At 39.2% G+C, this 12,560-nt stretch overlaps 1 protein-coding gene across 6 annotated transcripts in view; it reads left to right on the top strand.

The window, feature by feature from the left end:
• Nucleotides 1-12,560, top strand: part of EPHA6 (EPH receptor A6) — a 482,670-nt gene that overhangs the window by 458,709 nt on the left and 11,401 nt on the right. For all 6 annotated transcript variants that reach the window (XM_054081746.1, XM_054081767.1, XM_054081730.1 and 3 more), the window contains 2 exons: nucleotides 8,995-9,188; nucleotides 10,931-11,080. In XM_054081746.1, the coding sequence (XP_053937721.1) occupies nucleotides 8,995-9,188; nucleotides 10,931-11,080 (344 nt within the window). The remainder of the gene's footprint in view (nucleotides 1-8,994; nucleotides 9,189-10,930; nucleotides 11,081-12,560) is intronic.

Below are 12,560 nucleotides of genomic sequence, written 5' to 3'. Positions count from 1 at the left end.
TCAGTTCATCACATGTTGTTTCTGTAGCTTCTTCCTCCTCAGGAGGAGGACTTTTCACACTCTTCCCTTGCTCCACTGTGGGATCCCTCCCACAGGAGATAGTCCTCCATGAACTTCTCCAATGTGAGTCCTTCCCACAGGCTGCAGTTCCTCATGAACTGATCCGGTGTAGGTCCCTTCCATGGGGTGCAGTCATTCAGGACAGACTGCTCCAGAGTGGGTCCCCAACAGTGTCACAGGTCCTGCCAGCAAACCTGCTTCAGCATGGGCTTCTGTCTCTCTCCATGGGTCCACAGGTCCTGCTGACCTACTCCAGTGTGGGCTTCCCATGGGGTCAGAGCCTCCTTTAGGCACACACCTCCTCTGGCATGAGAATTCTCCACAAGCTGCAGGTGGATGTCATCTCCACTGTGGACCTCAATGGTCTGCAGCAGAACAGCCTGCCTCACCATAGTCTTCACCACAAGCTACAGCGGAATCTCTGGTCTGTCACTTGGAGCACATCCTCCCCTTCTTCTTCACTGACTTTGGTATCTGCAGAGTTTTTTCTCTCACATATTCTCACTCCTCTCTCCAGCTGCAATTACTATTTTTTCCACCTTCTTAAGTATGCTGTCACAGAGGAGCTACCATCATTGCTGGTGGGTTTGGCCTTGGTCAGCATCAGGTCTATCTTGGAGCTGGCTGGCATTGGCTCTATCCAACATGGGGGGAAGCTTCTAGCAGCTTTTCACAGAAACCATCCCTGTAGCCCCCCATGCTACCAAACTTTGTCACAAAACCCAATGCGATTAGACATTTGGGGATAAAGATCTGAGAGAGATTTTCATTTTAAAAAACATCATTTCAGAGTGTTTCAGGAAGGAAAGAAAAAAAAAAAAAACCACCAGCCTTACCAGTACTGTCATCCTACTTCTCTCCAGTATTTCTCTTGTGAGTTCAGTCTTTGGAATTAGACCAGCTCTACTGTACGTCATTCTCCCCTGACAATGCCTGCAGCCTCCATCCCTCCTTCCATGCATCTACCTGCCAGCAGCCTAGCTCCCTGCTGTGCTCCTTAATTAACACCAAGTATGGGGATGATCCATGCTGTGCCTGGTTTTGAGCTATGCTTCTGTTGATGACCAGGCAGTGATGGCTGGTTGCCCATCTGAAGAGAGCAAGCAACCACTGAGCTGAAGCAGACCTTTTTCTCCAGTGTCGACATTATTTTGTACTATCTGAACTATAAACATATCATGTATCTACTATGAGATAAGCAGATAAGTCCAGTAGGCTCAATTCTGTTTCCCACAGCTTGCCATCTGCTGGCATTTAAGATGACCTAGAATAAATAAGATGTCCACACATGGCTGATACAGGACCAGAGTTGTTGTGGAACAACAACTGAAGCCTGGGCAGGATACCTTAGAGAGTCTAAAATTAGATACCTATGCTTAGGCAACTGAATTAAGGCTACTTTTTCCTTGGGGCACAGTGTGAATTCATTTGTGTACCAATGAATCATATATTTACGTTTCTGTGTCCTACACCAACTTCATACCTCTGCCAGCTGCTGATTCTTACACAACTTATTTAATTTGATTCAAGTGATTCAATGGATTCTAAGTTAATAAAAGAAGATGAGCAAGAAGACCCCAAATATTCCCTTGCCTGAGAGCCACTTATCAGCTTCTGAGCTACCATAGCCTGCAAACTGTAATTTAAGGCTAACTGCCATTTTTTTTCATTTAAAAAAAGCCCCATTGTAAGCTGTGGTGGCTTTAGGAGCTGATTGCTAAGGAGCTAGGATATCACTTCAACCTTGCAATAGCAAGGGTGCTATCCTTAAGCAAATTTTCCATTCAGAAGCAAAGCCGAACACAGCCATGGCAATATCAGCCTGTTCATCATTAGTATGCTGGTTACTCTGCGTTGCATGGAATGCAATTTGTATCAAAATGCACATATAGCCTCAAATTTTCTGCCTTTCCAAACTAATAGATGCAATGGTTAGTTTCACTATGAGCCTTCTTTTGAGGGGAAATTGAACAGAACAAGAAAATGGGAAAAAGTTACTAGCAAATCAGAGAATCGCAGAACAGCTGAGGCTGAGGGACCTTTCAAGTCTGTCTACTCTAGCCCCCCTGCTCAAGCAGGGCCAGTTAAAGCAGTTTTGTCAGCGCTGTCTCCAGCTGGGTTTTGATTGTCTCTGAGGATGGAGACTCTACAACTGTTGCTCTACAGGGCAACCTGTGCAAATCACCTACACAATAGAAAAGTATTTTCTTACATTTTGAATGAATTGCGTGGTTTTCAGTTTGTGCCCATTGCCTCTCGTCCACCCAACACTCCCTGAGTAGTAAGTACAATGTCCACATGTGCCTTTACAAGCAAGACTCACTGGGCAGTTACTGTTTCCCTTCCACCCCCATCAGCACTGCCTGGTTGAGGGACTGTGCAAATCATAAATGCAGCCAATGGCTCATGGTCCGTTCTGCTGTTGCCCCTGTCAGTTGCCACTGGCACATCTTCTGAGTGGGCGATAGTCTTTTGCCTGGCTTTTCTCAACATGTAATTGGTATTTCATTTCTCCTCTCTCTCTGCAGCAGCCCATTCATGGCTAGTTTTCCTAGAGATTAAATAAGCTGATGAAGCTAGCAATACTTCTGAACAAAGTCAGCCCTTCCGTGGTGCCTGGTTTCTGTGTAGTACCAGGGCTTCCAACTGCCACGTCACCTCTCCATAAGTCTGCTTCTGCCTCTCCTCTTGCCTCTCTGCCTATCTAGCTGCAGGTGATAGGCAGCTGGTAGTGACTGCAGCTCGAGGCGGGCAAAAAAGATGGGGGTTTTGCTGTATCATTGAGTTCCACTATCGTGTGATCTTGTGTTACAATATGGGGTATTTCAGTCTCTACTTCAACTGTGATTTCATCGGGTGTTGGGTCAGCTCTCTATAAGGAATTCAGCTGCCAGTGTCTCTTTTCTTCTCCTGCAATCATAACCCTTCTCCTCACACCAGCTCCACTACCAGCCCACTTCTTGATTCTTCCACTGCCGTTACCACTAACTGGGAATGAGGGGGGGGGAGGGGGAGAGAGGGACACTTCCTATCAGTTCCGTTCAGCCCCACTATTCACTACCAGCAAAGAGCGTTTGAATGACCGCTAGGACCATCACATAGAGCCCAAGACACCAGGTAAAAGTAGTGAGGAACACAGACCTTCATTCCAGCTGCCACGTCCTTTCTTTGAGGTTGGCTTCAGCCTGTCTTCTTCCCCTCTATCACCCCCTACCACGGATCTATTCAAGGCCATGTCAGCACTGAGAGTTCAGAAAGCAATCCCTCTATTTAGAGTATATTAAATATTCTGCTACAGCATGAAGATAGGAAAATTAAATTACTCCTACATCAAAAACAGAGGTATCTGTTAAAACAGAATAAAGATGTGAGCCCTATGGATGCCACTTATGCTAATGATCCTGACTCCTGGGGAGGTTCCCTGCAATTCAGCAACCCAGAGCAGAAAGCACTCCTTTTCTCCAGAGCCCTAGCCATAGGCTTTCAATGTCAAAATGTTAACAGTGAGCACCTGTGACCTTCTAAATACATTTAGTGACTCTAAATGTCATTGGGAAATTTCAAGTTATTAGACATATTGTAAAGCTTAATTTGCTAGATATCGGGACATATTTTAGTACAATAAATTCCTCTGAATTCGTATGAGCTTATTTTACAGAAATAATAGGACTTTCCCAAAGGTCAGTGGTACTGTCTCTACAGCAGGGAAAGTAACAGAGAGGGGCATATGCTAAACAGATTCATAAAAGACACATTATGCAAACAAGTGTTGAGAAGGTCTTGCATAAGTATAGTCAGAGGTTCCGCTACAGCCAAATACATGGCATCATTAACATTACCACTCTGGTGTTTTGATCATAATAAATTTTTTCTTTAGTTAGCAATAAAATATTTCTTGAACTGAGAGGAGTTTTGAAAAGTAGCAAAAGTTTTCCAAGTATGAACTCCACAGAGCCAGGTCTATTTTTTCACATTCCATCTTACAAATTGCTTTTCTAATTAAACAACTCAAAGAAATTAATTTACTTTTTTAGACCATGGCTAAGTAAGTGTTATTTTGAGCAGCTGCCAGTTAAATTTTCATTTCTGACATGCATAACATAGAAGCAAACGGTATGCCAACCCCTACCCAAACAGAGGCAATGTAAGGGGAAGCGAGTTCAGCACTGTCTGATAAAGTGTTTATTTGCAATGTGAATACATCTTCAGTCAGATGAACAGTGGAGATAAATTAAGCCCACCAAGGGTCTCTTGTCTGACCCCTCAGTCACAGCAATCAAATCACGAGGAGCCAGCTCAGCTAGCAAAGAGACCAAGCCGATAACAAGAGAAGTGTTAAACTGATACCTGCCGCATAAATTAACCCAGTCTGATTTTCAGAGACTACAGCTGTTTGCAAGTACCCATCAGGTCAGTGCAAGCCAGAGAGATTCAACACCTCTGCAAAGCCAGTGTACTCTGTTTATATTCCTAAGCAAGGATTTGGAAGCTGAACTTTAGGTGACCAAATTTGAAAATGCCTCTCATAAATTTTTTAATGCTGTAATCGTATAGTTATAGATGCTCAAAAAATGTTATTAACTTCAGTAAATGTTCTTGTTTAAGTAAATAAGCATTTTATTATTGTGGTAAGTTACTTCAGACTTGTGTTGGTGCTGATTAATGCAGTTCTTAGATGTGTGGCAGGCACCAGAGGTGTCCATTAATTAGGGCTGCTGCACAGTCTGTCATGTCTTATTGCTTAATTAATAAACATTAGCTAAGATATTGAACTTTACAAGGAAACTAGTGTACTGATGAACAGATTGTGCTAAGAGCCTGCCTTGCTAATGCTCATGTGAGGAAAGGAAGATTTATATTCCAAGCATTTGGTTTGTAGAACAGCTGTGGATGAAGTCTACTGGGACACCTGCTGGAGGCCACTGTATAAATTAGTGCACGTTGCAGCACTACAGTATTCAAAAAAAGAAAAATATTTAATGGATTGTAATCAATATGCAAGAAAACTAATATAGTAAACATAATAGAAGTCCTCACACTTAGGAAATTTTCTTGTAATAGTAAAAATAACTTACCCTAATATAGTACTTTCAACCCATAGATATCAAAACACTTGGCAGGCACCTGGGATTGGCTCTGTACCATGAGGCATGAGCAGCTGCCTCTCCTCCCTGGCAGATTTTTCAGATGTCAGCAGGACACAGGGACAATGTCCCTCTGGACTTTCTTCTGTCTCAGTCTCATTAAAAAATCTGTCAGTTAACTTTTAAAAGCAAAAATCTATGTTACTGTTAATAATGAAACTATCAAAAAGATTACAGCTTAATTTTCAGATGTCATTTTTGCCAATTTAAAATAATTTTGAAACTAAACATGCATAATTTTTTTTTTAGCAATCCACAAAATATTTCTCAGATAATTTTGGTATATTATCTCTGTCTTCAACCTTTACAGCTATGTCTAACATCAAACAAAAATGATAAAATGTATTTAACAGTTTCCAGTATTCAATATCATCTGTGTACAAAAACATATAAAAAGAATGGTCCCTTTTCTAAATATAAAAGCCTAAGCATTAAGTAGCATAGAAATAATTAACTATGTTAACTGTAAAAAATATTCCCTTTCTCTTATAGTTTATATTGGCGCCTGCTGAAAAATGTTACTTGTAAAAACATTACTCATTTTACTCACCTTAATGTTACCCCACAAGGCCCTCTAATGAGTTTTAAACATACTCATTGCTGAAAAGAAACCTACAGCCTCTTTCTCAGTCATTGATGACAATAGAGAATATTCACATTTTCTTCCTTTTGATACCCATAAAGCCTTCTTCACAAAACCAGAGCTAGAGAGCAGTAATCAGCCTTTTTGTTAGCAGACTCAGGGCTACGTATGTGTAGAAACTAAGTTAATGTTCCTATTCTTTCTGGTTGAAATAGATGGGACGCTGATTTGCCAGCGTGGAAAATTTTACGCTGATTGCTAGAGCTATTGCTATATCCTTCTTGTAGATACAGACATTTAGACCCTTTCACAGTTAATGTGATGCTTCTTCAACCTATTAAGTGGGCAAGGAAAAAGGCATTTAAAATATGGCCGTTTCACAATTAATGTGGTGCTTCCTCAACCTATTAAAGCTGCAAGGAAAGAGACATTTAAAATATGTTATCATCTTTACATATTACATCATATTTAACTTTATATTACCAAGAAAAATGTAATACTTCTTCCCTTTTAGGTATATGGATAACTAATTCCTCTGTTCAGAAAGAGATGCTGTGCAAGTAGCAAAGCAGGAGCTAAAATAAATAAGTAAATAAATAAATAAGGAACTAAAAAGCTCTTAATTCTTCCTTTGAGGCTTGATTCCTATTGCGGTATTAGACACATCTTTACTCTTGCATATTAGACTCTAAAAATACTACTTGCTTCACAAGGGATACTAATGAGGCACTATTTGCAGTTTATTTTTAAAATGTACTGGTATTAATGAGAAATTATAATTATCCCAGTACCAGCTGGCATTTCTCTTCATGAAATGGTTCTTTTGAACAAGGGAAGAAACAAAATGTACTGTAACTTCTTTTCCAAAGATCTGGTAAAATAGAGCGTGTCAGAGAAAATGTATCTGGAAAATTGTTGTTGCTTTTGATTTTTTCCTGAATAATTTACTTCAGAAGAACCTCATCAGCTCTCTATTGTTGTGTCAAGCAAGTGCTATGTGTCTCATAAAAGTAGAGAAGCTTTCTCTTGGCCTTAAAAACAAAATGTAGTTCAGAAATTAATCATTTGCAACAGGTACAGTTAAACATAAAGACTATGATATATGCATTTCTAGGCTGCTACAGATTAACTCTTGACTAATAAGAACCATCTAAGCTGTACCCCACAGTTAACAAGTACCTATGTTTTATGAAGCCATTTTGGGCAGACTGCTTGAGGTACATAATTTTTAACAGTTTTGTGAATAAAATTTCATGCACGTGGGGTTGAATTTCATTCAACCCGAGTCTGTAATATGAGCAATCCCGGGGGTTTATTCACCACTAGGAGGCAAGGCTTTGGAGGAAAGATTTCTCTGGCAATCTGATGTTTTTTATTCCTATAGCAGCCATTTCAGCAGCCGAGATTTTGGACCATGGAAGTAAATCCCAGGTTGATAAACAAGTAGCCAGAAGGCAGGTGGAGGGATTATCATATTGACATATCATTTATGGGTAGATATCACCTCTGTATGTGCACGGCCAGTCCTGTCTGCATGTATGTGATCTGCCAGTACTCCCAGGTGCATAAAATTCAGAGATCCCTATGGCAAGGAGCACTGCCTTTGGAGTAGCCTGTACTTCCCAGTGTGATTGCCAATGGGTCTGAAACTTCCCTTGTGCAAATCCAAGCCCCTGCCACATTGCAAACATTTTTTTTTCCATGTATAGATGTTTCTGCCAGGATACAAGAGGGTCGTGCACTCTAGGACCAAGCCACCTCGCTTTATAAAACTCAGACACCCAGCTGTGTACAGCTACAAGAGTCTTGTTCCAATTTCTACTATCCCATAAAGGGGAGCTAAGGTCCTAATGTTGCTTCATTACTCTTATTTATTTGCATAATTCTTGCAGCATAAGCATTAGACATTGCTGGAGAGAACCAACAACATTAATTCAGAATTCAAAAAGAGAACGAGGATATATTCCAGGTTAATGAGACTGAATATATTGAAGCTACAGCTAGTGCTATAAAACATTGATTTGCTGTGAACAGTTCAGTGTACACCCTTCCAGCTGCATCAATATGTCTGCAGCATGTACATACATCTGTGTGAAAATTACGTCTCCTTAAAGCAAAGTGCGTATAAATGCAGTAGGCACATTTCTCATAAGTACACTGTATTATTATAAATGCTGTGTACAATCATTTATACTTAGGAGAACATTTTGCACTGGTTGGATTTTTATGTGGAAGGCTTATATGCATGTGTGGTAGGGTTGCTCTTTTTTTCCTAGCTTTGTTTTTGATCAACAGCTTATTCTTTCCATTCTTTTATATAAAAGAAATCCTGACAATGTCAATTCTACTGAAGAATATAGTAACATTTCCTTCTGCTTTTAAAATCTTAAATAGAATGAATCTAGCCAGCTTTTCATAGACCATACCTACTTTTGCTATCTCCTATCACACAGTTTTTAATGTCCTTTTCAGGCAATTTTTTTTTTTAACAATGTGATTTATCTGTGACATCGGATAGGTTTCTTTCCAATCCTGACCAAACACATGTTTCCTCATCTGCTGAATCTGAAAGTTTCACTCACTTTAGGGTATATGGTAACACCATCATTTTATTAACTTTTGTTTAGTCATAAACAGCTTGGACATCCAGGTTTCTGAGAGAGGTTGTGCAAAATAAAGTTGTGCTTAATTCTTAACTCGGAGTGTGGGATATGGCTTAAATTAATCCTGCTCTAATGATCATCAGAAATAAATTATTACCAAGTAAATTTTCTGGGTGCATTTGTAGTGCTTGATTGTACCATGACATTGCTGCAAACTAATAATTTGTCGCAATGTAAATATTAGAGCATCCTGGCATGCAGTGGCCATATGAGGTTAGCTTGTGGCCCTGTGACTCCATTCAGTACAATATTAGCCTGCAGGCAGATGAAAAATACAGTGATACTTGTTAGTTCTTTCCCCTCCTCCTTTCTTGGCTATTTGAAGAGGATGGCCAAAGAGCCTAAAAAAGTGCTTACAAAATACTTTGCATCTCCTCTGGTCACACTCTTGCCAGTCCCAATTCCGAGTGAAGCCCCAGCAATGCATGAAGTGAGGGTGGCTGTGCCATTAATTGTTATCACAGGTTTATAATTGTCAATTTGACACTGTTCTTTCAGCATTTAAGCCTAATGCTCAGTAATGCTATGCATTGTATCTCTTTAGGTTATACTGTCTATTGAAGAAGGCTACAGGCTCCCAGCTCCCATGGGCTGCCCAACTTCTCTTCACCAATTAATGCTTCACTGCTGGCAAAAGGAGAGGAACCACCGTCCAAAATTTAGTGACATTGTCAACTTCCTAGACAAACTGATCCGCAATCCAAGTAGCCTTCATACCCTAGTGGAGGATGAACTTGTGTAAGACTCTTCTCAGTACTTTATTTTTTTTTAGATAACACATGAAGGCTATCATTAGCTGGTTTAGGGCATTAAGTAGACGTGGGAGAGAGCCGCAAAGTTCTGAATTCATAAAGTTATGGGAGTTCAAATAACTTTAAGCCCCTTTTAAGGTTCACTTTATCATTAATAAACTATTAGATAAGGAGTTTTTTGCTCAAGTCATATAGATTACATTAGGCATTTTCCTTTATTGTGTGAGTGCTGCTGTGCACTGTTTATTATTAATCTTTGTGAATCTCTCTTGCTCATTTTTTTCGATGCTTCTCCTATGTGCATGTTTTCTCATACTAATTTTTTTCCCTATTCAACAGCCTGTGTCTCCATCTGACAGTGCTCAAGCAATTTCTAAACTGCCTTGGAATAATTTCCTGCAGAAAGTAGTTGTGCTTTAGCTTGCTAAATCTTTACTTATAATCTACAGAAGAATAGCAACAGTGACCAAATAGGAGATTATGTTATTACCATTCCACAGCATATTCTTGATGGTGTTGCCCAAAGTTTTTTCCATTAATAATATTACAGAAATTAATGCAGCCACAGGAGACGCAAGGTTTTGATGGAGGAATTAGTCAATTTTTGTAGGCTTATTGATCCAAGCTGACCTTGGATATGAGCTGAAATCAGCGTAGGTCCAGATGGTCTCACTGTCTTCATTAGCTCAAATTCACCTTATGATAAAGGTTCTTTCATGGAGACCGACCTAGTTTTATAAGGGGTACTCAAGGCCTGGGTAGGTCTCACTAAGAACCTCAGTGAGTTGAGGGATTTTTCATATGGTTTGGAGAAGGGCCAAGCTGAACACTGAAACTGGTAATTTGCTGAATGGAGAAGTCTAGGAAAACCTAGAGTTAGGGTGGCTTTTGCTGTCTAAATTTTCATTTTAAGTATATCTTTCTCCTAAAGGTTATCATAAAGCTTTTATGAACAGTAGTGTGCTTTTTCTGCATTCTGTTCCTACAGTTTCTCTACATATGTAAGAAAATGTACAAAGTCAATGGAAATTACTTCACCAGTGTGGTACATAACAGAAGACTGGAAATATATGCCTTAAAATTGGAATCTTTTGGGGTTTTTTAATCTTTCTGTTCCAGTTGTGATACTATTAGGGAAAAGAACTAAACAGAAATATGACTAAACTAGCTCCTTCATTTTTATTTGCTACTCTATATAATTCTGTGTAAAAGCAAATTAGAATAAAATTTGCTTCTTTTAGGGTTGGTTTTAGGTTCTGAATACTAATCAAAGTGTTGCCATTGCATAATGGTACAGCAATAAAGAGCCATTTGGGTTTTTTTTGTAGGGAAATGTAAAAATCATCTCATAATATTTTCATATCTTTAAATTACATCTCATGTTAAATTTTGTTTGTCTTCTAATATGGCTACTATCATCCTGATATTATTATTATCATCCTGAACACTTAAGATCTGTAAAGAAACACTCTGTGGGAACACAGTTGAGAGCAGTGGGAGAGATCTGTTCCTTGGTTTGTTACTGAGCTGCAGTGCTTTAAGAAAATGTATTGTTTAAATAGTGCAACTTGGCAAACTGACATGATTTATAAGTTTTAGGTAATGGGTTAAAGAGATCCTCAGTTAAGATCTGACCTTTACAGCTCAGGCTCCTCTCTCATTCCTTCTGCCTTTTAAAAGAGTCCTATTTTGTACTGCTTTGGTAACCTTTGCATTTTGTTTGTACAGAATGACAGATTCACCTGGTGAAGTTCCAGAATATCCTTTGTTTGTTTCAGTCAGTGACTGGCTGGACTCCATAAAAATGGGTCAGTATAAAAATAACTTCATGGCTGCAGGTTTCACAACTTTGGATATGGTTTCAAGAATGAGTATTGAGTAAGTATGTAATCTATTATCCCTACATTGACTAATCAATCTGAATTTCTTTGGATGCTGCAGGGATGTAGTTATCATGATGTATGGAACAGAGCCTTCATTTCCTTTCATACCTAAGCTAATAAAAGACAAATGCAGGGCGTTTTTTACTAAAACGATGCAGAAGATGCGACTAAGACACCCAGAACTGTCAGTTTGGTTCTGTGACCATACAAAACACTGCCAAAGCTCAGGCGGAGAACATCCTTAAATATTTCTTGGGGAATTGATCTAGATCACTGAAATCAGTAGCAAAAAAATTTCTTACTTTGCTCTGAAAATCATGAACCCAATTCTCATGTGGAAGTTGTTCCACACCTTGCTGCCCTTCTTCAACCATCTCTGACTCCCTTCTATCATTTGTTAAATGAAAACGCTGCACCCAGTATATAAAGGTTTGGGGAATCTGTGGATTAATATTGTAGCATAATGATATGATCTGTTCTCTGTTCCCTTTCCATTAATTCCTAATCTTTTATTTTATACTGGGACTATCTATATCAATAATGGTAATAGTTAAGACTCAGTAATTTTATTTGTGTAGTTAGGATCAGTTTTGTCCCGTGTGTATCACTTTACAGTCACCTGCATTGAATTTCATCTGCTGCTTTATGGCATAGTCACTTAGTCTTATAAAATCCTTCTGAAACTCTTCACAGCTGGCCCTTTCCCTTACTGCCCTGAACAATTCCGTCTCACCAAATGACTCTTTTGCTTCTGCGGTCACCTGTTTTTCCAGACCATTTACTGATTTGTTGAACAGTAATATTTGATGTCATTATGCTAGAGTAGGTCCCCGCAGTTTTCCATTGATATCTACTTTGTAAAACCTGACAACTTAGTCCTAGCCTCCTATTAGCCTCCTATCCTTAAGCCAGTTATTTAGTCACACAAAGACCTTCATGTGCCACAGCTTCTTGCTTTCGTTATAAAGCTTTGATGAGGAATCTTCTCTAAAGCTTCTGGAAATCCAAGTAGGGTGTATCAAATGGATTGCCTTCATCCATATGTATGCTGACTCCTCCACTGGAAACAAATAATTTTATAACATAGGACTCCTCTTTTCAAAAGCCATAGGGATTCAAGTAGATAATTTATCCAAGTATCCAATAATTCTGTCCTTTACTGTAGCTTCTATTATGCCCTGTAATGATTTCAGACTTACAAGTTTGCATTTAATTTTTATTTTGTCTGGCACCACTCTCCATGACTCAGGCACCAAGAAATTTTTAAGCAAGTAGAACAAAGCTGAAACCTCTCTCTCTCACATCCCTCTTAGTAATTCCACTAGTTCAACCTTAACTGTTTTAAAACTCTTTGCTAAGTATAGTCTTTGACTTCAGACAGATCCTCTGACAAGTACTCCACAAACACTCTGGCATGAGAGTCACTTCAATTTCTTCTACAGTGAATATAAACTCAAATAATTCGTTTAGTTTTT

Source organism: Cuculus canorus, chromosome 1, assembly GCF_017976375.1.
Source record: "Cuculus canorus isolate bCucCan1 chromosome 1, bCucCan1.pri, whole genome shotgun sequence".
Taxonomy (NCBI): Eukaryota; Metazoa; Chordata; class Aves; order Cuculiformes; family Cuculidae; genus Cuculus; species Cuculus canorus.
Note: the sequence above shows the minus strand (reverse complement) of the source record. Positions and strands in the feature narration are given on the sequence as shown.